The sequence below is a fragment of the Lepisosteus platostomus genome, chromosome 5, assembly GCF_059453375.1.
Source record: "Lepisosteus platostomus isolate fLepPlt1 chromosome 5, fLepPlt1.hap1, whole genome shotgun sequence".
Taxonomy (NCBI): domain Eukaryota; kingdom Metazoa; phylum Chordata; class Actinopteri; order Semionotiformes; family Lepisosteidae; genus Lepisosteus; species Lepisosteus platostomus.
In genome coordinates, this window is record NC_142615.1 from 2,912,239 (window position 1) to 2,937,883 (window position 25,645).

Genomic DNA, 25,645 nt, shown 5'->3' on the forward strand with positions numbered 1-25,645 from the left:
GTTTTTGAGACGCAGGTTTTGGGGTTTTGAGGTTGTGAGTCCGAGATTGCTGGGGGTAGACATCTTGTGCGTCTTTGAGACGCGGGTTTGGAGACGAGGACTTGTGAAGCACGGAGACAGGGTTTCGGGGGGACAACGCCTTCGAAACTGCCGGTAGAGAGTCCGAGGTTTGGGGTGGTCTTGAGGTGCAACGTTCTGGGGTGGGACGCTGGTAGCAAAACCCCCCCCCGAAGATCCGTCTCACTCCCCTCCCGAAAAAGCAAAAGGCGCCAGCCCTCTGCGCCCATTCATCGTCTCCAAAAGCACATGTTCCTTGTTTTAAAAAAGCAAAAAACAAAACACTTTTGGCAGAATTAAACACGCGAGTCCTGACAGGACGTGCTCTCATCTCCTGTGGGTCAGGCCCTCTGTGAGCTGCGCATTCTTCCTTTTCAGACACTGGAATCAAATTGTAAAAGTTATGATAGAGTGGCGAGGTCTCCCTGTGTTTCTGCCACCCCCACAAGAAATGTACGAGTCCCGTTTCTTTTTCGACCCAGGGACATCAATTCCCCAGAGTCGGACCCTCGATCAACACCTCACCCTCACGCTGATCTATAGGGCTCTGCCTGGCCGGGCACCTCAGTACCTGTCTGGGCTATCATCGCCCTACTCCCCACCTCACAACCTTCGCTCCTCTGACTCTGCTCTCCTGTCTGTCCCCCCAGCCCCTCTACACTCTGGGGGGCGACAGGGCCTTCTCCTGCTGCGCCCCCCAAGCTCTGGAACTCTCTGCCCCAGGATATCAGAGAGCCCCCTTTTCTCAGCTCCTTCAGATCCAGACTCCAAACCCTCTCCTTCAGAAGAGCCTCTCCTGAACTGGTCTCATCCTTCACCCCTCTGCTTCTCCTAGTGCCACCACCCCCGGTCTCCTCTGTGTGCTGTCATTGTGTTTGATCTGCTGTAGTCTTCTTATTTATTGGTGTGGTCGTCCCGTAAAGCGCTTGGAGAAGCCACCTTTAAGGGCGCTATATAAAATAAAGCTTAGGGGTTATTACAACACCGCGAGCGGAACCTTTTAGCCCACCACAGATCAATCCGGCTGGGCGGCTTGTTCCCCACCCCCACCCCCCTCTGTGTACAGAAGAGCCCCCTGTCCTGACTGGAGGAGCTCACCCAGCTGTGTCTGGAGAGAAGCCGGGGTATCAGCCTCAACCATAGGGCTGGGCAGCCTGTTCCCCACCCCCACCCCCCTCTGTGTACAGAAGAGCCTCCTGTCCTGACTGGAGGAGCTCACCCAGCTGTGTCTGGAGAGAAGCCAGGGTATCGGCTTCAACCACAGGGCTGGGCAGCCTGTTCCCCACCCCCACCCCCCTCTGTGTACAGAAGAGCCTCCTGTCCTGACTGGAGGAGCTCACCCAGCTGTGTCTGGAGAGAAGCCGGGGTATCGGCTTCAACCACAGGGCTGGGCAGCCTGTTCCCCACCCCCGCCACCCTCTGTGTACAGAAGAGCCTCCTGTCCTGACTGGAGGAGCTCACCCAGCTGTGTCTGGAGAGGAGTCAGGGTATCGGCTTCAACCACAGGGCTGGGCGGCTTGTTCCCCACCCCCTATGCGCATTTCGAGGAATGGGCGTAACACGGGAGGTCTACATCCGCTCTAAAAAGTAGGGCCCCAGTTCCGTTCATCGCGGTACCGTTTTCAATAACGCAACGTTCCGGTTAGGAGCGTAGCTGTAGGCCCCTACGTTCTCCCCGGAGATGGTAACAAAACCTGACGTGGGCAAAGCCACCGGAGTTAAAACAGAAACTGTATTACATCTTCTCTTTAAGATATCTGACCTATATCGACGTCAAGAGGCCTTTGAAACTGGCCTCGTAGCACATGACTGAAACGTCTAAGTCACCAGCAGCAACAGGCCGATCTCCCCCAAGTTTACTGGCATTGAGCACAGGAGTCACGATGGTCTGACTGATTTAACACAGACTATAAAAAAGTGGATTTAAATCTGAAAAGTGCAGGGTCTTCTGTACACAGAGGGGGGTGGGGGTGGGGAACAAGCTGCCCAGCCCTGTGGTTGAAGCCGATACCCTGGCTCCTCTCCAGACACAGCTGGGTGAGCTCCTCCAGTCAGGACAGGAGGCTCTACTGTACACAGAGGGGGGTGGGGGTGGGGAAAAGGCTGCCCAGCCCTGTGGTTCCACAGTTACACACACACACACACACAGACACACAGACACACAGACACACAGACACACAGACACACAGACACACAGACACACAGACACACAGACACACAGTTATCACAGGACACACACACACACCCTGGACAGGACACCAGTCACAGCAGGACTTTGGACTGTGGAAGGAAACCCACACAAACGCATGTCAACGTCGATAATTATTTAATACTCTTAACACTTAAAAGAATAAAGAGAAACTGGCTCACACCCAATCAAACTGAGAATCCTTCAGTGCAATTAAAAGGGTGTTATTACCTTTTTTATTATCTAGAATTTGGTTAAAAAAAAAACTCTTAACAGTGCAAAATACAAAATATGTTACAAAAATAAAGTTCTGCAAGCCTCCCCCCACCCACTATCTCCACCCCCCCAATCTCAGACAAAAAAGTGCTTTGCTGTATGGCACTGGAGGGATGGTGCTCTCCTGATCACGAACGGGGTGCTCCCAGCCCGATCGTTTTAAAGTGCTTCACGGGGACCCGTGCTGTAGAGACACCCCACTGCTCTTTAGTCTCTGGGGGGGGGGTCAGGCTAAACGACACCCCCGAAAAAAACGCAGATAGTGTCACGCCTATCAAGAGACAGCCCCGCCCTCCTGTGCCCAGCCTGGAAGCTTCAAGTCAATCCGGTAAGGGCTGTGCCACCACCCAGTGGATTCGAACTCGAAACCGCCCTGGTGGTGGTGGTGGTGGTGGTGGGGGGGGTTATCAGCCCAGAATCGCCCCCCCCCCCCCACAGCTCGGCTCGGGATCAGGTGCGAACTCCGCACCGGATGAACGGAGGAACCCGCCAGTCCGCAGGAGTCCGGCTCCGGTTCTCAGACGGCGCGGGCTCGGCGACGCAGGACGACGGCCACCGTCACGGCGACGAGGAAGAGGAAGAGGGCGCCCGAGAGGTAGGCCGGGACACGCCCCCGGGTTCCGGAGGGTTCTGTCTGAGCCTTGGGATCTGGGGAGGGCAGGGAGACAGAGAGAGAAAGACACACCACTGTTAAGACAGTCCAGTCACACCCCCTCCGACCATCACACACACACACACCCTGGACAGGACAGCAGTCCATCACAGGACACACACACACTCACACACCCTGGACAGGACACCAGTCCATCACAGGACACACACACACTCACACACCCTGGACAGGACACCAGTCCATCACAGGACACACACACACTCACACACACCCTGGACAGGACACCAGTCCATCACAGGACACACACACACACTCACACACCCTGGACAGGACAGCAGTCCATCACAGGACACACACACACTCACACACCCTGGACAGGACACCAGTCCATCACAGGACACACACAGTCACACACCCTGGACAGGACACCAGTCCATCACAGGACACACACACACTCACACACCCTGGACAGGACAGGAGTCCATCACATGACACACACACACAGTCACACACCCTGGACAGGACACCAGTCCATCACAGGACAGACACACACACACACACACACACACACACACACACACACCCTGGACAGGACACCAGTCCCTCACAGGACTCACACACACACCCTGGACAGGACACCAGTCCATCACAGGACACACACACTCACACACCCTGGACAGGACACCAGTCCCTCACAGGACACACACACACACCCTGGACAGGACACCAGTCCATCACAGGACACACACACACACCCTGGACAGGACACCAGTCCATCACAGGACACACACACTCACACACCCTGGACAGGACACCAGGCCATCACAGGACACACACACACACACACACTCACACACCCTGGACAGGACACCAGTCCATCACAGGACACACACACACACTCACACACCCTGGACAGGACACCAGTCCATCACAGGACACACACACACCCTGGACAGGACACCAGTCCCTCACAGATCCCCATGACCTGGAAAGAGCTCTGAGAAGAGAGACTGGAAAGGCGCTATATAATAACAACAACCACAGCAAGGGCACTGCTCACTAACAGAGGGCCGGATTCGGGGGGGACAGGAGCCATCCGCAGAGCAACACCCCCCCCTCCTCCTCCTCCTCCTCCTCCTCCTCCTCCTCCTCCTCCTCACCTTCCAAGCTCACGGCCAGCTCCACGGTCCCGATGTCCCTGCCCGTGTCCGGGTACCTCAGGGTGTAGAGCCCGTTGTCCTCCGGCCCCAGGGGCCCCAGCACCAGGTGGCCGTCCCGCGCCGACACCCTGCCCCCGTACGGCGGGGGGCAGCTGGGCAGGCCGTCCCGGACGGAACAGAGCGGGCCAGGCGGCCCCCCGGCCGCGGGGCGGAACAGCAGCTCCGCGGGCCGCTCCGTGAAGAGGGGCAGGGACACGCTGGCCCCGCCGGCCGCCCTGAGGGACCGGCGGTACGCTACGGCGGGAGAGAGGATCGGGTCACTGGCAGCTTGTTCCCCACCCCCGCCACCCTCTGTGTACAGAAGAGCCCCCCCTGTCCTGACTGGAGGAGCTCACCCAGCTGTGTCTGGAGAGAAGCCAGGGTATCGGCTTCAACCACAGGGCTGGGCGGCTTGTTCCCCACCCCCACCACCCTCTGTGTACAGAAGAGCCTCCTGTCCTGACTGGAGGAGCTCACCCAGCTGTGTCTGGAGAGAGAAGCCAGGGTCTTGAAGCCTTGGAGATGATGTACTGCGAAAACCGGTTATGACGTCTCAAGGGACGCTCGACTGTCTCTTCCCCTGACCCTCACCTCTTTCTCAATCAGTCAGGAGCCCCTTCATGCAATACCCCCTCACATCCAGAGCAGCAATAAGCTAGCGAGGAAAAACCGTCCTTCGGCTGAGACGTCAAACCGAGGTCCTGACTCCCTGTGCTCATTAACAATCCCGGGGTGTCTCTGGAGAAGAGTAGGGGTGTTACCCCAGTGTCCTGGCCTGATTCCCCCCCTGGTCTTGACCCATCATGGCCTCCTAATCACCCCCCTCTCTGAACTGGCTCCATCCCTCTGCTCTCCTCCCCACTGAGAGCTGCTGTGTGTGAGAGGACTGGAGCATCATCCAGGTGGGGTACACACTGGTGGGGGTGGAGGGGATCCCCCTGACCTGGGAAGAGCTCAGAGGGGAGGGTCCAGCAAGGCGCTATATAAGAGCAAGGAATCACACACTGACTACCCTGCTGTGTGCTGAGCGGACTGGAGCATCATCCAGGTGGGGTACACACAGGGGGGGCTGGAGGGGATCCCCCTGACCTGGGGAGAGCTCTGAGGGGAGGGTCCAGCAAGGCGCTATATAAGTGTAAGGATCTCTTCTGAGAGCGATCAGTGCCTCCTCACCTTCCACCTTCAGCCCGTAGGTGGCGCCGCTGTGCTCGCCTCCCGCCTCCCGGTGCCAGGTGGTGTACTGCCCCTCGTCCGCCGCCGTCACCCTGTGCAGCACCAGGGCCCCCGCCCGGACCCCCGCCCGGGCGCCGAGCCCGTCCGGAGGGGAGCTCAGCGTCCAGTTCCTGACCCGGAAGTGCCGGGTCGCCCCCTCGTCGCCCCGGAACTCCACCTCCGAGTCGCCGGCCCGCAGGGGCAGGGCAAAGTCATCGCCGTGGCCGACCGTGAGAGCCGCACTGCAGCAGGCTGACACGGGGCGGGGTTATTACACAGGTCGACACAACACACAACACACAACACACAACTGGCAGCCCCCCCCCCCCCCGACTGGAGCCCAGCAGGGGGAGCCTGGCCAGTACCTGGAGGGGAGACTCCTGGGAGAGGTGTGACTGGGGCCAGCAGGGGGCGCTCTCACCCTGCGGTCTGTGTGGGTCCTGATGCCCCAGTATAGTGACGGGGGACACTGGACTGTAAACAGGCGCCGTCAAACCGAGGTCCTGACTGTCTGTGGTCATTAACAATCCCGGGGTGTCTCTGGAGAAGAGTAGGGGTGTTACCCCAGTGTCCTGGTCAAATACCCCCCTGGCCCTTCCCAATCATGGCCTCCTAATAACCCCCCCTCTCTGAACTGGCTCCATCCCTCTGCTCTCCTCCCCACTGAGAGCTGCTGTGTGGGGGAGCGTTCTGGCGCACTATGGCCCCAGGTGGGGGCTGCACACTGGTGGTGGTGGGGAGTCCCCATTGCCTGTAAAGCGCTTTGAGTGGAGTGTCCAGAAAAGCGCTATATAAGTGTAAGCAATTAATTATTATTATTATTATTATATATTATACATATATATAAGAAATAAAAGCTCTAACTCACCACGATCAGTGCAAGACAGAGCACACAGGATGAAAAGCCATCTTGTCATCCTCGCGCCACCTACGGAGAGAACAGATTCACACCCGTCACGACCCAGAGGAAACTCTGAGGAAATGCGCTGGAAACGACGGACAACGGGCTCTTCTTTACACTAGGGGTGGCGGGGGTGGGGAACAAGCTGCCCAGCCCACGTCGTTTAAAGACGATACGCTCGCTGACTTCACTCAAGACCCTCCAGTCAGGACGGGAGACGGGTTTTTTTTTTTTTTTTTACGCGAAGGGTGGTGGGGGTGTGGCACAAGCCTGCTCCGCAGACGCCCTGGTTTCTTCTAAGCAAGGGCTGGGTTAATTCCTCGCCTCCTTGAGCCGCCGACGACCCAAGGGGGCGTCACCGGCTCTGACTGGAAAGAGGAGAACAGGGCGGCGGTCTCCCGCGGTGGGAGAACCCCCTCCTTCCTTCTGAAGAAAAGCCGCCACACGCGCGCTCGCGCGATTCGAGGAAACTGTCACCCCCCAACCCACGGACACGACAGGTCTCTCAACGGGCAAGTCCAGAAAGTCTAGCAAAATAAACACTCGGGTTTCCGGCGTAACCCACAGAGCCTCGCACACGCTTTCCAGTAGCGAACATAAACATCACAGCTCTCATTCTCCCACCTCCCTCCGCCCAAGAACATCACCTGAACATCCACAGCGCTTCAGCGCGTCAAAACGGCGCGAACGAACCGCCCACGGGTGTGGAACGATCCTGCGTGCGGGCCGAAAAAACACGTTTTATTCAACTCAACCGGCCCCGCCGCTACCACGCTGCTTCGGGGGTCCTAGAACTCCGCCGGTCCCCTAATATTGACGACATTGAGAGGCCCAAACAAAAGCCGTGCGAGGAGGAGGAGGAGAAGACGCCAAAAAAAAAGATTGAACTCCTCGGCGATGTACTTTACAACTCCCCCACCACCCCCAAGATACAGTTAAAATAATATAAATAAAATGTACCCCCCCCCCCCCCGTCCTCGCAGGCGTCGCTCGGGTGCGACGTCATCAAGGGGCGACGGGAAGTGTAGTTTTCAACCACTTTTGGACGCCTGGACTGCGGGAGCGATCTCCGTCTTAACTTGCGAGATCATTAAAGCCAAGTCGGTATACTGGCGGGTGAACCGTGAGCACAGACGATCGAGATCAGAGCGTTATTTTTTCTACTGTAGAAACCAACAACGACCAAAAAAAACCACATTTCCCGGCTGAAAGTGGACGATGATAAGGCGATACGGAAATCGCCCGGTTGGGACGGCAGTCTCCGCTCATGGAGTAGGTAAAGCCCACGAAATCAAAGGGTATATTGGGGCAAATCTTCACCAGGGAGGTAAAATATTAAAAAAAAACAACGACAACTGCGTCTCCCCCATCTTCCTCGTCCAGAACAGCCCCAGCTCTTCGCCTTTTGACGCGCCGAATGATGCGCTAACAGCACCAGCGATGATATTTCTATGCAGCTCTGTTTCATATGACAGGAGCGGGTCTCGAAACCGACTCTTTTTACCGTCCAGCTCTCCATCGCACCCGGGGCCGGCTCGTCCCCATTTCTTCTCTTCTCCAGGAAGAAAAAGACGCAAGATATCCGAACCCTTTCCGTCCCCGCCTCCTCCAGAGAGAGAGAGTGAGAGTAACGATCTCCGTCTTCTTGCGAGACCATTAAAGCCAAGTCCGTATACTGTCGGGAGAATCGTGAGCACAGGCTATCGAGATCAGAGCGCTATTATTTCTACTGCAATTATTTCTACTGAATTTCATTATTTTATTTGCTGTGGCAACACTGATTGTACCCATCGGTCATGCTAATAAAGCACCTCGAATTGAATTGAATTGTAAGAGAGAGAGAGAGACAGGCAGACCTGGCTGCCCAGAGAGGACAGGCTGTGCTCCCACTGCCAGCGGGGAGAAACAGAGACAGAGGTGCACTTCCTACTGCACTGTGACAGATACTCTGGGATTATCTAGAAATCTAATCCCAGAGTTCCCACACCTGCCAGAATCCCAACGGGTCCCAATCCTACTGGGAGAGGGAGGAGGGAGCTCAGTTGAACTGGCAGACCAGTATGTGATCTCCTGTCCCAGCCTGAGGAACAGTGAGTCTGTCTCCCAATAATGCTCCAGCCGCCTACAGTATATGTCAATATTTTATAATACATCTTTGTTGTAAATGTCTGTAATATGTCTGTAGATTTTATTTTACTATTATTTTATGTTTTGTTCCATGTTCATTTTATTATTTTTATTTGCTTTGGCAACACTGATTGTACCCATCGGTCATGCGAAAAAAAGCACCTCGAATTGAATTGAATTGTAAGAGAGAGAGAGACACACACACGAGGAAAAAAACAACAACGAAACCAAAGTAAACAACAACAAAGAAAAACGGGTTCTGAGTTCTGGAATCGCTGGGCCCGACCTGGGCTCGGAGATCCCAGACCGGACCGAACCGGGCAGTGCGGCGTTTTGCTCTCCAACCGCTTAGCCCGGTTCGGATGGGGCTGATCGCGACACTCTTTCAAAACAAAAACAATGTTCCTCGTCAGAAGAGACCTTGTTATGGTAATCACCCCCAAACTGCCAGCTGCTCCACAACTATCGATTAGTATTAGCGTGCGCTGCACTAGCAGTTGATCATTAATCAATTACTCAAGTAAGGACGGATCGATCGATCGATCGGGTCCGGAAACAGGGGGCGATACCGCGAACTCGGACCCCTTGGGCCCGACGGGATCCCCAGCGAGCATCGCAGCCACGGAGAGAAAGAGCAAAACTATTTCATTTCTACAAAAATACAAACCCCACGCCGCCACCCAGCTGGACGAGAGCGCGCTTATTTACTGACGCCGGCACGACGACACACAACAACAACAACAACAAAACGTGCAATGCATTCACACACAAAAGTCAATTTGAATATCGGGGTGTCAATCTGTACCGCCCCCCATGAGAGTCACAGGGGCGCAGAAAGGACAGACGCGGAACCGCAAGAGGTTGAGGTGTCGGCCCCCCACCCAGATCTGTAAAAGAAAGCATGCAGGGGTTTAAAAAGTAACTCACGGGAGCTCCGTCTCTCAAGTCCTCCGAGAGTCGCTTTCGTTTGGATGAAAATTCTCTGAAAGCTCATCGTTGTGGTCCAGCCCCGCTCATTTGCATACATCACGCCCCCTGTACGCTTCGCAGCCAATGAGGTGACAGAGGGTCAGGCCCATCAACCCCGCCCCCCGCCCGCTGTGAAGTGTCTCAGCCCAGTTTCTGAACATCATGAGGCGGAACCTGATGGTCATTTTTAAAAAAATAAAATGTACAGTTTAATAATAATAAACAATACCTGATTGCTTACACTTATAGAGCGCTTTACAGGCAATGGGGACTCCCCTCCACCCCCACCAGTGTGCAGCCCCAGCTGGATGGATAGTTTACAAATACAAATACAAGTTACTAGAGGATCAGATAGACGTATAAGTGAAAAAAAAAACACGAACAGGAAAAAAAAAAACAATGAAACTGCCAGAGGCAATGAAGTAAATGATGTAATCGGCTTCAACCACAGGGCTGGGCAGCTTGTTCCCCACCCCCACCCCCCTCTGTGTACAGAAGAGCCTCCCGTCCTGACTGGAGGAGCTCACCCAGCTGTGTCTGGAGAGAAGCCAGGGTATCGGCTTCAACCACAGGGCTGGGCGGCCTGTTCCCCACCCCCGCCCCCCTCTGTGTACAGTAGAGCCTCCTGTCCTGACTGGAGGAGCTCACCCAGCTGTGTCTGGAGAGAAGCCAGGGTAGTGCCAGCGCCAGTGCCTGTGCCTGTGCCAGCGCCTCCTGAATCACAGAACCGCCTTCTGCCTTACCCTCTCCTGGACTGGGAACCTACTCGCGGACTCGGACCTCGCCTCTCGCCTAGCCCTCTTTCCCTCTGGGAACGTCGCCCTCATCTCTAGACCCCCCTAAAAGGTGCTGACCCGCTTGCTCAGGGGGTCATTCGTGACAGTATCGGCTTCAACCTTGTTCCCCACCCCCACCCCCCTCTGTGTACAGAAGGGCCTCCTGTCCTGACTGGATGAGCTCCTCCAGCTGTGACCGGAGAGAAACCGGGGTATCGGCTTCAGCCACAGGGCTGGGCTGCTTGTTCCCCACCCCCGCCCCCCTCTGTGGAAAGAAGAGCCCCCTGTCCCGACTGGATCCCAGCAAGGGGATCCCCCTGACCCCGGTGCTCTGCCTCCGCGGAGAGCTCCTCTTCCTGGTCCGGAGACGCCCTGCACTGCAGCCTGAAATCGGGGCGCTTGGCCTTCTCCGCCCTCCTCCTCCTCCTCCTCCTCCTCCCCCACAGCAGCAGGCCCCCGGCCACCAGCACGAGGAGGATCAGGACTCCCACGACCGTCCCGGCGACCAGCCCACTGGACTGACCTGGAGGGGGGGCTGGGGGGAGACACACAGAGAGCAGGTTAGAGATCGGGGAGACTGGGGTGTATAAGACCCCGAGGGGCAGAGGCAGGGCCCAGCTCGCAGGGGATCAGAAACAAGAGAGGAAAAACACGCGCAGAAAAAAAAAATTCAACCACCAGAGGTTATAAACGTAGTAAATGATGTGATCGGCTTCAACCACCGGGCCGGGCGGCCTGTTCCCCACCCCCACCCCCCTCTGTGTACAGTAGAGCCCCCTGTCCTGACTGGAGGAGCTCACCCAGCTGTGTCTGGAGAGAAGCCGGGGTATCGGCTTCAACCACAGGGCTGGGCAGCTTGTTCCCCACCCCCACCCCCCTCTGTGTACAGAAGAGCCTCCTGTCCTGACTGGAGGAGCTCACCCAGCTGTGTCTGGAGAGGAGCCAGGGTATCGGCTTCAACCACAGGGCTGGGCAGCTTGTTCTCCACCCCCACCCCCCTCTGTGTACAGAAGAGCCCCCTGTCCTGACTGGGGGAGCTCACCCAGCTCTCACTCCAGCAGTGAAATAACGTGGGGTCACGACAGGGAAAGTCAAAAAGAGAATTAATGTAGGACGGAGATGAGGAAATGATTCTTTACACAAAGAGCTGTGGGTGTCTGGAACAGCCTTCCCAGGCAGGCGGGGGGGGACCCTACATTAAGACTTCAGCGAAATGAGTAAACGCTCAAAATTCACAGTCATGTGACCCTCTAGTCCCCCTGCTGTAGACCTGCTCACCCTCCACAGTGACAGTGACGATCACAGTGCTGATGGTGTTTCCCTGAAGGTCCCTCACTGTGTAGCTCCCCTGATCAGACGCCCTCAGCTCCTGCAGTCTCAGCTCCTGATTGTCCACTGACACTCTGTCTCTGTACTGGGGGACACAGCTGGCTGTGCCGCTCTGGACAGAACACACTGAGGTCCAGTCTCCTGAACCTGCAGGATCAAACAGCACCTCCACCGGCTCTCCAGTGAACAGGGGGACAGACAGAGAGGCTCCAGCCTGCAGGGTGACATTGTCTCTGTGAGCTGGAAGACAATCAGGACAGAGAGCGATATAAGAACCCCCCTCTGTCAGGAGTGGAGACCCCTCTAGTCCCCCTGCTGTAGACCTGCTCACCCTCCACAGTGCCTCTGTGAACTTAGTAGAATGATAATTTTCATAATAACAATAATACAACTGTAAAAATTCAGTGTTAATTCATGCTACTTCTCATAACAACACTAAAGCACAGCTGTCCAGTCCTCGTCCTGGATGGGTCAGTGTGTGTGTGTGTGTGTGTGTGTGTGTGTGTGTGTGTGTGTGTGTGTGTGCAGAGTCTCCAGGGGTCTTTAAAGCAGGGCTGTCCAGTCCTGGTCCTGGAGGGGTCAGTGTGTGTGTGTGTCTGCAGAGTCTCCAGGGGTCTTTAAAGCAGGGCTGTCCAGTCCTGGTCCTGGAGGGGTCAGTGTGTGTGTGTCTGCAGAGTCTCCAGGGGTCTTTAAAGCAGGGCTGTCCAGTCCTGGTCCTGGAGGGGTCAGTGTGTGTGCAGAGTCTCCAGGGGTCTTTAAAGCAGGGCTGTCCAGTCCTGGTCCTGGAGGGGTCAGTGTGTGTGTGCAGAGTCTCCAGGGGTCTTTAAAGCAGGGCTGTCCAGTCCTGGTCCTGGCTCACCCTCCACAGACAGCTGGACGGAGCTCAGCAGCCTCTCGGTGTCCATCTGCCACAGGGAGTACGTGCCCTGGTCGGCCGGGGTCACGCCGGACAGCAGCAGGGCGCCGGGCTGGCGCCTGACCCGCAGCTGGTACTGCAGCCTGAGCCGCACCCGGCCCCCCCGCAGGGCGAACACGGGCTCGGCCACGCCCCCCGCCCCCGCGGGCTCGAAGCGCACCTGCGCGTCGCCGGCGCCGGACAGCAGCGGGATGGAGAGATCGGCGCCCGCTGGCAGAGTGGCGTTCTCCCTGCGGGCTGGGGGGACAGGATCCGGGATGAGGAGCCCAGCTCTGGAAGGAATCTATCCGTCCACTTCCTCCAGTCCAGGGTCACGGGGGGGAGCGGGAGTCTATCACCCTGGACAGGACAGCAGTCCATCACAGGACACACACACACCCTGGACAGGACACCAGTCCATCACAGGACACACACACACACACTCACACACCCTGGACAGGACAGCAGTCCATCACAGGACACACACACACACTCACACACCCTGGACAGGACACCAGGCCATCACAGGAAACACACACAGACCTTGGACAGGACATCAGTCCATCACAGGACACACACACACTCACACACCCTGGACAGGACACCAGTCCATCACAGGACACACACACACACTCACACACCCTGGACAGGACACCAGTCCATCACAGGACACACACACACACTCACACACCCTGGACAGGACGCCAGTCCATCACAGGACACACACACACACACTCACACACCCTGGACAGGACAGCAGTCCATCACAGGACACACACACACACTCACACACCCTGGACAGGACACCAGGCCATCACAGGACACACACACACACACTCACACACCCTGGACAGGACAGCAGTCCATCACAGGACACACACACACACTCACACACCCTGGACAGGACACCAGGCCATCACAGGAAACACACACAGACCTTGGACAGGACATCAGTCCATCACAGGACACACACACACTCACACACCCTGGACAGGACACCAGTCCATCACAGGACACACACACACACTCACACACCCTGGACAGGACACCAGTCCATCACGGGACACACACACACACACCCTGGACAGGACACCAGTCCATCACAGGACACACACACACACTCACACACCCTGGACAGGACACCAGTCCATCACAGGACACACACACACACACCCTGGACAGGACACCCGTCCATCACAGGACACACACACACACTCACACACCCTGGACAGGACCTGGACAGAGCGGGTCTCGCGCTGGCCTACCGTGCACAGTGAGCTGGACGGTGCTGAGGGCCCTTCTGGTGTCCAGCTGCAGGACGGTGTAGGTGCCCTGGTCAGCCGGGGTCAGGCCGTAGAGGGTCATGACCTCGTGCTTCACCAGCACACGGGTGTGGTACTGGGGTTCGAACGACACCCAGCCGCGCTCCAGGGTGAGGACTGTGATGGGCCCCCTGCCTCCCTCAGGACTCGAGAGCACCTCCACTGGCTCCCCGGAGGGCAGGGGGACCGACAGGGGCAGCCCGGGATACAGGGAGAGGTTCAGGCTGTGAGCTGAGGACAGGGAGAAGGAGAAGGAACGTCAGGAAGTATCCGGGAGAGACGGCGATTCCCTTCCCAGCAACACAAAGTTCTGAGCGACTCCTGTTCACCTTCCCTTGTTTGTCCAAACTGTATGCACTGGCTTGTTCCCCACCCCCGCCCCCCTCTGTGTACAGAAGAGCCCCCCTGTCCTGACTGGAGGAGCTCACCCAGCTGTGTCTGGAGAGAAGCCAGGGTATCGGCTTCAACCACAGGGGCTGGGCGGCTTGTTCCCCACCCCCACCCCCCTCTGTGTACAGCAGAGCCTCCTGTCCTGACTGGAGGAGCTCACCCAGCTGTGTCTGGAGAGAAGCCGGGGTATCGGCTTCAACCACAGGGCTGGGCAGCCTGTTCCCCACCCCCACCCCTCTCTGTGTAGAGTCCTCAATGGTGCTACAGTGTCACACTCACACCAGCCGCTGGAGCCCAGGTTCTGTTGCTACGGAAACGGACGCGACGAGCCGTTACCCACGACGGTGAGCCGCACGTCGCCCAGAAACGTCCGGGAGCCGTCCTCTCCCTCCCTGAAGCACTCGTACGTGTCCTCGTCGGACAGCCGCGCGCGATGGAGGCTCAGGGAGAAGTCCCCCCGGGGGAGCCCGTCCCGGGACACCTCCGTGCGGTTCTCGAACCCGGGGCCGGGGGCGGCCCTGCCCTGGCGGAACGCCCACACGCGTCTGGCGGGGGTCTGCCAGAGGAGGCTCAGGGAGCCCACAGGGGCCCCCCTGTAGGCAGATCCGTCACAGGGGAGAGAGACTGAGCCCCCAAACCTCACCGACACGGAGACAGGAGCCGCCGAGACTGAGGGAGACAGCAACACAACACTCTAGTACACACAGCAACACAACACTCTAATACACACAACACAGCAACACGACACTCTAATACACACAACACAGCAACACGACACTCTAATACACACAGCAACACAACACTCTAATACACACAACACAGCAACACAACACTCTAGTACACACAGCAACACGACACTCTTATACACACAGCAACACAACACTCTAATACTCACAGCAACACGACACTCTAATACACACACAACACAGCACCCCTGTAGGCAGATCCGTCACAGGGGAGAGAGACTGAGCCCCCAAACCTCACCGACACAGAGACAGGAGCCGCCGAGACTGAGGGAGACAGCAACACAACACTCTAGTACACACAGCAACACAACACAGCAACACAACACTCTAATACACACAACACAGCAACACAACACTCTAGTACACACAGCAACACAACACTCTAGTACACACAGCAACACAACACAGCGACACAACACTCTAGTACACACAGCAACACAACACTCTAGTACACACAACACAGCAACACAACACTCTAGTACACACAGCAACACAACACAGCAACACAACACTAATACACACAGCAACACAACACTCTTATACACACAGCAACACAACACTCTAGTACACACAGCAACACAAAACAGCAACACGACACTCTAATACACACAGCAACACAACACTCTAGTACACACAGCAACACAACATTCTTATACACACAACACAGCAACACAACAACACAACACGACACTCTTATACACACACAGCACAACACAGCAACACGACACTAATACACACCACAACACTCTTATACACACAACACTCTAATACACACAACACAGCAACACAACACTCTAGTACACACAGCAACACAACACAGCAACACGACACTCTAGTACACACAACACAGCAACACGACACTCTAGTACACACAGCAACACAACACAGCAACACAACACTCTTATACTCACAACACAGCAACAAAACACTCTAATACACACAACACTCTAATACCCACAACAACACAACACTCTTATACACACAACACAGCAGCACAGCACTCTTATACACACAACAACACAACACAGCAACACAACACTCTTATACACACATGTAACACAGCACACTTATACACACAGCAACACAACACTCTTATACACACAGCAACACAACACTCTTATACACACACACATACTGTTCTGTATCACAGAACTGTGTGACAGACTAAGACAACAACAAAAACAAACTGTAACACACAACAGTGTGAGGAGATGCACCATAGAGGCTGAGAGAGAAACTGGACTAAACAACATCATCATAAACACACAGCAGAGCGAGAGACACTATAACAGTGTGAGCCACAGCAACAACAAGACACAATTAGACACCCGTTTAGACACACAATAGCGCGAGTAAGACAGTAACACAACTAGACACCCACTTTTAAACACACAATGGAGAGCGATTTCATTATGGTCTCTCTGCCCCGGCTGAATTCAGACGCACAGAGACCCAGAAAGGAGAGCTCACCACCAGACAGGACAGACAACAGCAGCCCCACCCAGAGCATCGTGGGATTGGACGCCCCCTTCGACACCGAGACAGGAGCTGAAGGGGCCGTGGAGAGAGACTGTGACACACCTGTGGGACAGAATAACATGGCTGTATGTCTGTCCCCTGACGGAATGCCCCACAGGTGAGTTAAGGAGTTAAGGGAGAGCTCACCTCCAGACAGGAGGGACAACAGCAGCCCAGCCCAGAGCATCGTGGGATTGGTCTCTCTGCAGGGAGGGGACTGAGAGAGGACTGAGGAGGTTCAATGAGGAGTAGAGACCCTTTTCCTCCCACTGTACAACTGTAAAAAAAAGTGAAGTTCTTACTCAACGAGGACAGGTTCATTCCTGTGCTGAAGAGAGAAGAAAATTCGGCAGATCCTCTCTGCTTTTACAGGTACAGCGTCAGCTATAATATATATATATATTATAGTATATATAGCTATATATATTGCTGGACAGCTACCGAAGAAGATAAGATAAGATATAATCAGATAAGATAAAATAGGATATAATCAGATAAGATAAGAGTCATGAAATATTACCTTAGATTCAGCTGGCAAGACCCGGGTTCGAGCCCATGCAGTGAGAACCCCAATCCGTTACAATACCACAAGGACAGACAACGAAAGACGGGCTATTTCGAAGTTGCAATTGCGAGATATAAAGTCGGAATTCTGAGTTTTTAAGTCGCAATTGCGAGATACCATAGCGCTTGGTTTGTTTTTTTTCTTTTTACTCCCTGGCGGAAACGGGCTTCCGTATGTCATGACTCAGAGCTAGGTGACAAAGCGAAAGCGAGAACACCACGGCCTCGGCTGGCGGTCTCACGCCGAATGCGGGGCGATGTGAACTCCGGGAGAGAAACCAGGAAGCTGCCGGTCCTCCTCTTTCGCAGCACCAACGGCCGCTAGGTGGCGCCTATAATATACTACGCTAGGTATAGTAGTATATTATACGCATATTATAAGACTACGCATGCTGACGCAGCTACCCACCTGTATATTATATATATAGTATATTTATTTATATGATGTGATTACACAGTACCGGGCAATACGGTTTCTCAAAGTTACAGTGCAAGAAGCGGAAGTCAAGTCTTCTGGACGCTTAGCGAATACGAGGTAAATTTCACACCGACCACAGGCTACGACTTGTTTTTACTTTTTTTTGTTGTTGTTGATGTTTTTGTTTTGCAGTGTGGCTCTTGCTGACTCGACCAAAAAGTGAGAAAGCACGTACCGCGAGACTGTGCTTTGGTCCTGCTCCTCGCGTGTGTGCTACAAAGTCCAGAGATATAATATTGTAACGCAACGGGGGCTCAGGCGGGCGCCCTTGCCGTATTAGGTCGGCCCCATCCCGACTGAGGCTCGAACCCGGGACTCCCGCGTCTCTCTGCAGTGACTTAGCCCGGTGAGCTAAAGAGAAATCTCTCTACAGCCCAGTAGCTGTAGTCTTGCTATCACAGGGAAGGGCGGTGACGTCACCTGCTCTGGTACGCCGGCTCTTACACAGTGCCTGTCGGCCGTCAGCGTTACACTATCAATCCAGAAATACAACCTCAGCCAGTTGCATGAATCTCCCGAGGGAATATTTGCTTCAGCAGCTGTCCAGCAAGACAGGGCGTCGCTCTCTCCAGGGACTGTAGGTGTCGATTACACGGAAGTTAATCATGCCATATTCCTCACTTATACAGTAGCTGACTCTGGAGCCTGCAAAAGCGCCAATTTGCTTTTCTCCCCTCTTCAGCACAGCAATAAACCTGTACCCGTTAATTAAAACTTCAACTTTCTTTTTTTTTTTCCAGTTGTACAGTGGGAGGAAAAGGGACCGAGATCGGAGTCTCTACTCGCTCCAGACATGGCTGTATGTCTGTCCCCTGACTGAATGCCCCACAGGTGAGTTAAGGAGTTAAGGGAGAGCTCACCTCCAGACAGGACGGACAACAGCAGCCCAGCCCAGAGCATCGTGGGATTGGTCTCTCTGCAGGGAGGGGACTGAGAGAGGACTGAGGAGGTTCAATGAGGAGTAGAGACCCTTTTCCTCCCACTGTACAACTGTAAAAAAAAGTGAAGTTCTTACTCAACGAGGACAGGTTCATTCCTGTGCTGAAGAGAGAAGAAAATTCGGCAGATCCTCTCTGCTTTTACAGGTACAGCGTCAGCTATAATATATATATATATTATAGTATATATAGCTATATATATTGCTGGACAGCTACCGAAGAAAATAAGATAAGATATAATCAGATAAGATAAAATAGGATATAATCAGATAAGATAAGAGTCATGAAATATTACCTTAGATTCAGCTGGCAAGACCCGGGTTCGAGCCCATGCAGTGAGAACCCCAATCCGTTACAATAGCACAAGGACAGACAACGAAAGACGGGCTATTTTGAAGTCGCAATTGCGAGATATAAAGTCGGAATTCTGAGATAAACGTGAGATAAACACAGAGGGCTCCACGGTCGAAACGTTGTGTTCTCTTTCTTCTTTTTTCCAGCATGGAATAAACCTATAACTTGTTCCTTTGCAGCCTACGCATGCTGACGCAGCTGCCCACCTGAACGACGTGCTGTGTTGTCTGTGTGAAGCTGCTGTTGCACTGCAGTTTCCCTCACGGGATCAATAAAGTATCTATCTATCTATAAAAAGTCGCAATTGCGAGATATAAAGTCGGAATTCTGAGTTTTTAAGTCGGAATTGCGAGATACCATAGCGCTTTGTTTTTTTCTTTTTACTCCCTGGCGGAAACGGGCTTCCTTCCGTATGTCATGCCTCAGAGCTGGGTGACAAAGTATAGTTATATCTATATCTATATTTACATCTATATTTATATTCATATGTGTGATACGATTTTTCTGCGTGCTGTTCTGTTCTAGTTTGTTCTTTGTGTGTCCGGACTGTGAGTCGCTCTTTTAGTGCACCCTCACTGTACTGATTGGATTGTCTGTATTGTACTATTATTGTATCATTCGTTACACTGTGGCTGTTGTGTGTGTTAAGCTGCTGTTGGACTGCAATTTCCCTCACGGGATCAATAAAGTATCTATCTATCAAAGCGAAAGCGAGAATCGGCGGCACACACCGGCTCACCACCGCCCTGACCGCCAGGCCTCCTTTGAAACCACGGCCTCGGCTGGCGGTCTCACGCCGAATGCGGGGGCGACGAACTCCGGGAGAAGCAGCACTAACGGCCGCTAGGTGGCGCCCTGGGTGCAACAAAACACACAGCGTACAGTACAGCAGAGCAGCTGTATTTATACATGTGCTGTGATTACACAGTACCGGGCGATACGATTTCTCAAAGTTACAGTGCAAGAAGCGGAAGTCAAGTGTTTTGAACGCTTAGCGAATACGAGGTAAATTTCACACCGACCACAGGCTACGACTTGTTTTTACTTTTTTGTTGTTGTTGATGTTTTTGTTTTGCAGTGTGGCTCTTGCTGAATCGACCAAAAAGTGAGAAAGCACGTACCGCGAGACTGTGCTTTGGTCCTGCTCCTCGCGTGTGTGCAACAAAGTCCAGAGATATAATATCAATCCAGAAATATAACCCCAGCCAGTTGCATGACTCTCCCGAGGAAATATTTGCTTCGGCAGCTGTCCATTAAGACAGGGCGTCGCTCTCTCCAGGGACTGTAACTGGCTTCGGTGCAGATCATACGGAAGTTAACCACGCCATATTCCTCCCTTAAAGCTAACACTGTAGCCTGTAAAAGCGGAGAGGGGCTGCAAATATTGAATAAAGCTCCCCAGCCGAAACGCCGTGTCTCTCTTCAGCACAGGTACAGCAACCTGTACTGGTTCCTTAGTAAAACCTGACTTTTTTTGTACAGTTCTACAGTGGGAGGAGAAGGGACCGATTTCCGGGTCGGGTCTCAAGGTCTCGGGTACGGACCGGAGTCGGAGTCTCTACTCCGTACTGAACCTCTCTCTTCCCTTTTTTAATTGAGTTTTTAACCTCTTCCTTCCGCGCCCCCTCCCTGCAGAGAGACCAATCCCATGATGCTCTGGGCTGGGCTGCTGCTGCTGTCCGTCCTGTCTGGAGGTGAGCTCTCCTCTAACTCACCTGTGTGGGATTCAGTCAGGGGACAGACAAGTTATTCTGTCCCACAGGTGGGTCACAGTCTCTCTCCGGGGTGTGTCTAGAAGGGTGTCCACTGTCTGTTGTGTGTCAGTGTTGTGTTGCTGTGTTGTGTGAATGAGAGAGTTGTGTTACTGTCTGTTGTGTTGTGTGTATAAGAGTGTTGTGTGTGTGTATAAGAGTGTGCTGTGTTGTGTTGCTGTGTGTATGAGTGTTGTGTTGTGCTGTGTGTGTATGAGAGTGTTGTGTTGTTGTGTGTATTAGTGTTGTGTCGCTGTGTTGTGTTGTTGTGTGTATAAGAGTGTTGTGTTGCTGTCTTGTGAGTATTTGTGTTGTGTGTATAAGAGTGTTGTGTTGCTGTGTTGTATTAGAGTGTTGTGTTGCTGTGTGTATTAGAGTGTTGTGTTGCTGTGTGTACTAGAGTGTTGTGTTGCTGTGTGTATAAGAGTGTCGTGTTGCTGTGTGTATTAGAGTGTCGTGTTGCTGTGTGTATTAGAGTGTTGTGTTGCTGTGTTGTGTTGCTGTGTGTATTAGAGTGTTGTGTTGCTGTGTTGTGTTGCTGTGTGTATAAGAGTGTCGTGTTGCTGTGTGTACTAGAGTGTTGTGTTGCTGTGTGTACTAGAGTGTTGTGTTGCTGTGTGTACTAGTGTTGTGTTGCTGTGTTGTGTGTATTAGAGTGTTGTGTTGCTGTGTGTATTAGTGTCGTGTTGCTGTGTGTACTAGAGTGTTGTGTTGCTGTGTTGTGTGTATTAGAGTGTTGTGTTGCTGTGTTGTGAGTATAAGAGTGTTGTGTTGCTGTGAGTATTAGAGTGTTGTGTTGCTGTGTTGTGTGTATAAGAGTGTCGTGTTGCTGTGTTGTGTTGCTTTGTGTACTAGAGTGTTGTGTTGCTGTGTTGTGTGTATTAGTGTTGTGTTGCTGTGTGTATTAGAGTGTCGTGTTGCTGTGTTGTGTGTATTAGAGTGTCGTGTTGCTGTGTTGTGTGTACTAGAGTGTTGTGTTGCTGTGTGTATTAGAGTGTCGTGTTGCTGTGTTGTGTGTATTAGAGTGTTGTGTTGCTGTGAGTATTAGAGTGTTGTGTTGCTGTGTTGTGTGTATTAGAGTGTCGTGTTGCTGTGTATACTAGAGTGTTGTGTTGCTGTGTTGTGAGTATAAGAGTGTTGTGTTGCTGTGTGTACTAGTGTTGTGTTGCTGTGTTGTGTGTATTAGAGTGTTGTGTTGCTGTGTGTACTAGAGTGTTGTGTTGCTGTGTGTACTAGAGTGTCGTGTTGCTGTGTTGTGTTGCTGTGTGTACTAGAGTGTTGTGTTGCTGTGTTGTGTTGCTGTGTGTATTAGAGTGTTGTGTTGCTGTGTGTACTAGAGTGTTGTGTTGTGTTGCTGTGTGTACTAGAGTGTTGTGTTGCTGTGTGTACTAGAGTGTTGTGTCGCTGTGTTGTGTGTATTAGAGTGTTGTGTTGCTGTGTGTACTAGAGTGTCGTGTTGCTGTGTTGTGTTGCTGTGTGTACTAGAGTGTTGTGTTGCTGTCTCCCTCAGTCTCGGCGGCTCCTGTCTCCGTGTCGGTGAGGTTTGGGGGCTCAGTCTCTCTCCCCTGTGACGGATCTGCCTACAGGGGGGCCCCTGTGGGCTCCCTGAGCCTCCTCTGGCAGACCCCCGGCAGACGCGTGTGGGCGTTCCGCCAGGGCAGGGCCGCCCCCGGCCCCGGGTTCGAGAACCGCACGGAGGTGTCCCGGGACGGGCTCCCCCGGGGGGACTTCTCCCTGAGCCTCCATCGCGCGCGGCTGTCCGACGAGGACACGTACGAGTGCTTCAGGGAGGGAGAGGACGGCTCCCGGACGTTTCTGGGCGACGTGCGACTCACCGTCGTGGGTAACGGCTCGTCGCGTCCGTTTCCGTAGCAACAGAACCGGGGCTCCGGCGGCTGGTGTGAGTGTGACACTGTAGCACCATTGAGGACTCTACACAGAGGGTGGTGGGGGTGGGGAACAGGCCGCCCAGCCCTGTGGTTGAAGCCGATACCCTGGCTTCTCTCCAGACACAGCTGGGTGAGCTCCTCCAGTCAGGACAGGAGGCTCTACTGTACACAGAGGGGGTTGGGGGTGGGGAACAGGCTGCCCAGCCCTGTGGTTGAAGCTGATACCCTGGCTCCTCTCCAGACACAGCTGGGTGAGCTCCTCCAGTCAGGACAGGGGGCTCCTCTGTACACAAAGTCTACAGCAGGGGGACTAGAGGCGTCTCCACTCCTGACAGAGGGGGGTTCTTATATCGCTCTCTGTCCTGATTGTCTTCCAGCTCGCAGAGACAATGTCACCCTGCAGGCTGGAGCCTCTCTGTCTGTCCCCCTGCTCACTGGAGAGCCAGTGGAGGTGCTGTTTGACCCTGCAGGCTCAGGAGGCAGAGAGCCCATCATCATCCTCACCCTGGAGGGCGGCTGGGTGTCGTTCGAACCCCGATACCACACCCGCGTGCTGGTGAAGCACGAGGTCATGACCCTCTACGGCCTGACCCCGGCTGACCAGGGCACCTACACCGTCCTGCAGCTGGACACCAGAAGGGCCCTCAGCACCGTCCAGCTCACTGTGCACGGTAGGCCAGCGCGAGACCCGCTCTGTGGGCAGGAGGAGCCCGGACTGCAGAGCCGGGCAGCTGACCGGTCAGCGGGTGTGGATGTGCTATAGGATTCTAGAACAAGCCAGTCAGGACAGGAGGCTCTGCTTTACACAAAGGGTGGTGGGGGTGTGGAACAAGCTGGTGTGTTTATGATTGCTGTGCTTAGTTCTGTGCCCCTCAGTCTTTCTCTAGAGTCTCTCATCGTGTAGGTCTCTCTCTCGGTCTCTGCGGCTCCTGTTTTTACACAAAGGGTGGTGGGGGTGTGGAACAAGCTGGTGTGAGTGAGGGAAGGTGGAAAGCAGATAATAAATTAATAAAGAGATTCCCTGACCTGTCCTGACTTTCCTGCCCTCTCTCTTCTTCCTCAGCATGCTCTCGGCGCCTCACCCTGCAGGCTGGAGCCTCTCTGTCTGTCCCCCTGATCACTGGAGAGCCGGTGGAGGTGCTGTTTGACCCTGCAGGCTCAGGAGACTGGACCTCAGTGTGTTCTGTCCAGAGCAGCACAGCCAGCTGTGTCCCCCAGTACAGAGACAGAGTGTCAGTGGACAATCAGGAGCTCAGGCTGCAGGAGCTGAGGGCGTCTGATCAGGGGAGCTACACAGTGAGGGACCTTCAGGGAAACACCATCAGCACTGCGATCGTCACTGTGGAGGGTGAGCAGGTCTACAGCAGGGGGACTAGAGGGGTCTCCACTCCTGACAGAGGGGGGTTCTTATATCGCTCTCTGTCCTGATTGTCTTCCAGCTCGCAGAGACAATGTCACCCTGCAGGCTGGGGCCTCTCTGTCTGTCCCCCTGCTCACTGGAGAGCCGGTGGAGGTGCTGTTTGACCCTGCAGGCTCAGGAGGCAGAGAGACCATCACCATCCTCACCCTGGAGGGCGGCTGGGTGTCGTTCGAACATCGATACCACACCCGCGTGCTGGTGAAGCACGAGGTCATGACCCTCTACGGCCTGACCCCGGCTGACCAGGGCACCTACACCGTCCTGCAGCTGGACACCAGAAGGGCCCTCAGCACCGTCCAGCTCACTGTGCACGGCAGGCCAGCGCTCAGTCAGTCATTTCTTTGATCGCTGTAGGGCCTGACCTCTGTGGACACGGCAGCAGCCAGGTTTGCTATTGCTTTCCCTGCCTCTCCTCTGTGCTAAGAGGGAAACAGACCCCTCTCCCCGCCCGCTGCCCCGATGTAGTGATATCCCGCCTGCACCACTCAGGACTCCTCTCCTCAGACATTAATTTTTCTCTTTCGTTTGTTTTTTTTTGGGGGGGCAGGTCCCGCCAATATCAGAAACAACCTTCTGTTCACCTTCCTGCTGCTCGCGATCCTGGTTTTGTTTTTTTTTTTGCGCTTTTATTAGATGTCGAGCTGTTTCTCGGGGGCTGAGAAAATAACGTCCCTTTTAATTCCATTTCCCCAAACACGGACATGCCCGGGGAGGGATCTAGAAATAAAGAAATACATTTATATATTTTTTTCTTTCTCTCTCTCGTGAACTGCTCGTCTTGGCACGCCACGCCTGAAACTGGAAGCCCAAGGTGTTTTCGGAGTAGCCCGAGAAAACGACACAAACGCGACATTAAACGCTGGCCAGGAACATGGGCATTTCCTCTTTTTTCTGTCTTCCAAACGATGCTCTCAAAACGGCCCTTTCAGGACGGCGTGGGCCTTTTCCAACTAACCTTTTCCCTAACCCTGTAGGCGTGTGTGCAGGGCGCTTAAAAAAACCCCAAAAACAAACACCTTCACGGCTACACGGTTTCGCGGGCTCCTACAGAGAAGGAGGAGGATTCCCGATCCGCGCTGCAGTAAGACCGGAAAAAGCCGAGAGACCTTCAGCGATTCTGGTGCCGCAGCTGCATCGCCTCTGTCCGCCAGAGGGCGCCGTTCGGCCGTAACTTCGTGAAAGCACGGAGAACACAGTCGCTGCACTTGCGTGGAAATATGTCCATCCCTTCCGACAGCTGTATCCAGTCCAGGGTCACAGACTGGGGGAGCTGGAGTCTGTCCCAGCAAGCAACAGGCACAAGGCAGGGCTCACCCTGGACAGGACAGCAGTCCATCACAGGACACACACACACACTCACACACCCTGGACAGGACAGCAGTCCATCACAGGACACACACACACTCACACACCCTGGACAGGACACCAGTCCATCACAGGACACACACACACACTCACACACCCTGGACAGGACAGCAGTCCATCACAGGACACACACACTCACACACCCTGGACAGGACAGCAGTCCATCACAGGACACACACACACACACACACACTCACACACCCTGGAGAGGACACCAGTCGAACCCAGAGCCCGGCTGTACCTGTCTCACAACACGGGGTCTATCTATCGCAGATCTCCTGACATCCATCTATGATCTGTTCAAATCCCTATTCGAACCTGTTGCAGGTCTATCGAACCAGCGCTACAGAGGCGTCGTTCCCAAGTCT

The 25,645-nt window shown here is 54.2% G+C and overlaps 2 protein-coding genes across 13 annotated transcripts; one reads left to right on the top strand and one right to left on the bottom strand.

Moving 5' to 3' along the window:
* Positions 1–2,366: 2,366 nt before the first annotated feature.
* Positions 2,367–20,101, bottom strand: LOC148662480 (uncharacterized). 10 transcript variants are annotated; one of them, XM_088632038.1, is made up of 12 exons: positions 17,736–18,328; positions 16,666–16,795; positions 16,471–16,581; positions 14,591–14,923; positions 13,808–14,095; positions 12,507–12,800; positions 11,597–11,887; positions 10,641–10,853; positions 6,414–6,473; positions 5,507–5,797; positions 4,295–4,588; positions 2,367–3,169 (listed from the first exon to the last, which is right to left on the bottom strand). In XM_088632038.1, exons 2-12 carry the CDS (start codon positions 16,703–16,705, stop codon positions 3,039–3,041), a joined length of 2,346 nt encoding a protein of 781 aa, XP_088488164.1. In that variant the 5' UTR covers positions 16,706–16,795; positions 17,736–18,328; the 3' UTR covers positions 2,367–3,038. The 10 variants fall into 10 exon arrangements, with proteins under 10 accessions (XP_088488164.1, XP_088488163.1, XP_088488169.1 ...); XM_088632037.1 differs by lacking the exon at positions 17,736–18,328 and adding an exon at positions 17,039–17,349; XM_088632043.1 differs by lacking the exons at positions 16,666–16,795; positions 17,736–18,328 and adding an exon at positions 19,974–20,101.
* On the top strand, positions 17,541–24,559 carry LOC148662481 (CD276 antigen-like). Of its 3 annotated transcripts, none has more exons than XM_088632080.1 (7): positions 17,541–17,617; positions 20,488–20,546; positions 22,114–22,446; positions 22,870–23,163; positions 23,556–23,840; positions 23,932–24,225; positions 24,460–24,559. In XM_088632080.1, exons 2-7 carry the CDS (start codon positions 20,501–20,503, stop codon positions 24,543–24,545), a joined length of 1,338 nt encoding a protein of 445 aa, XP_088488206.1. In that variant the 5' UTR covers positions 17,541–17,617; positions 20,488–20,500; the 3' UTR covers positions 24,546–24,559. The 3 variants fall into 3 exon arrangements, with proteins under 3 accessions (XP_088488206.1, XP_088488207.1, XP_088488208.1); XM_088632081.1 differs by lacking the exon at positions 17,541–17,617 and adding an exon at positions 18,574–18,645; XM_088632082.1 differs by lacking the exon at positions 17,541–17,617 and having other exon boundaries at positions 20,406–20,546; positions 23,932–24,298; positions 24,460–24,541.
* Positions 24,560–25,645: the final 1,086 nt, after the last annotated feature.

What these genes read in the sequence shown, in the direction of transcription:
- LOC148662480 (XM_088632035.1), bottom strand. Translation starts at nt 18,460, where the DNA reads ATGCTCTGGGCTGGGCTGCTGTTGTCCGTCCTGTCTGGAG. An exon ending in CGTGCGGCTCACCGTCGTGG is followed by an intron (nt 14,096 to 14,590) that starts GTAACGGCTCGT and finishes CCCTGTCCTCAG; the next exon opens with CTCACAGCCTGAACCTCTCC. An exon ending in CGTCACTGTCACTGTGGAGG is followed by an intron (nt 10,854 to 11,596) that starts GTGAGCAGGTCT and finishes GTCTCCCCCCAG; the next exon opens with CCCCCCCTCCAGGTCAGTCC.
- LOC148662481 (XM_088632080.1), top strand. Translation starts at nt 20,501, where the DNA reads ATGATGCTCTGGGCTGGGCTGCTGCTGCTGTCCGTCCTGTCTGGAG. An exon ending in CGTGCGACTCACCGTCGTGG is followed by an intron (nt 22,447 to 22,869) that starts GTAACGGCTCGT and finishes ATTGTCTTCCAG; the next exon opens with CTCGCAGAGACAATGTCACC. An exon ending in TGCGATCGTCACTGTGGAGG is followed by an intron (nt 23,841 to 23,931) that starts GTGAGCAGGTCT and finishes ATTGTCTTCCAG; the next exon opens with CTCGCAGAGACAATGTCACC.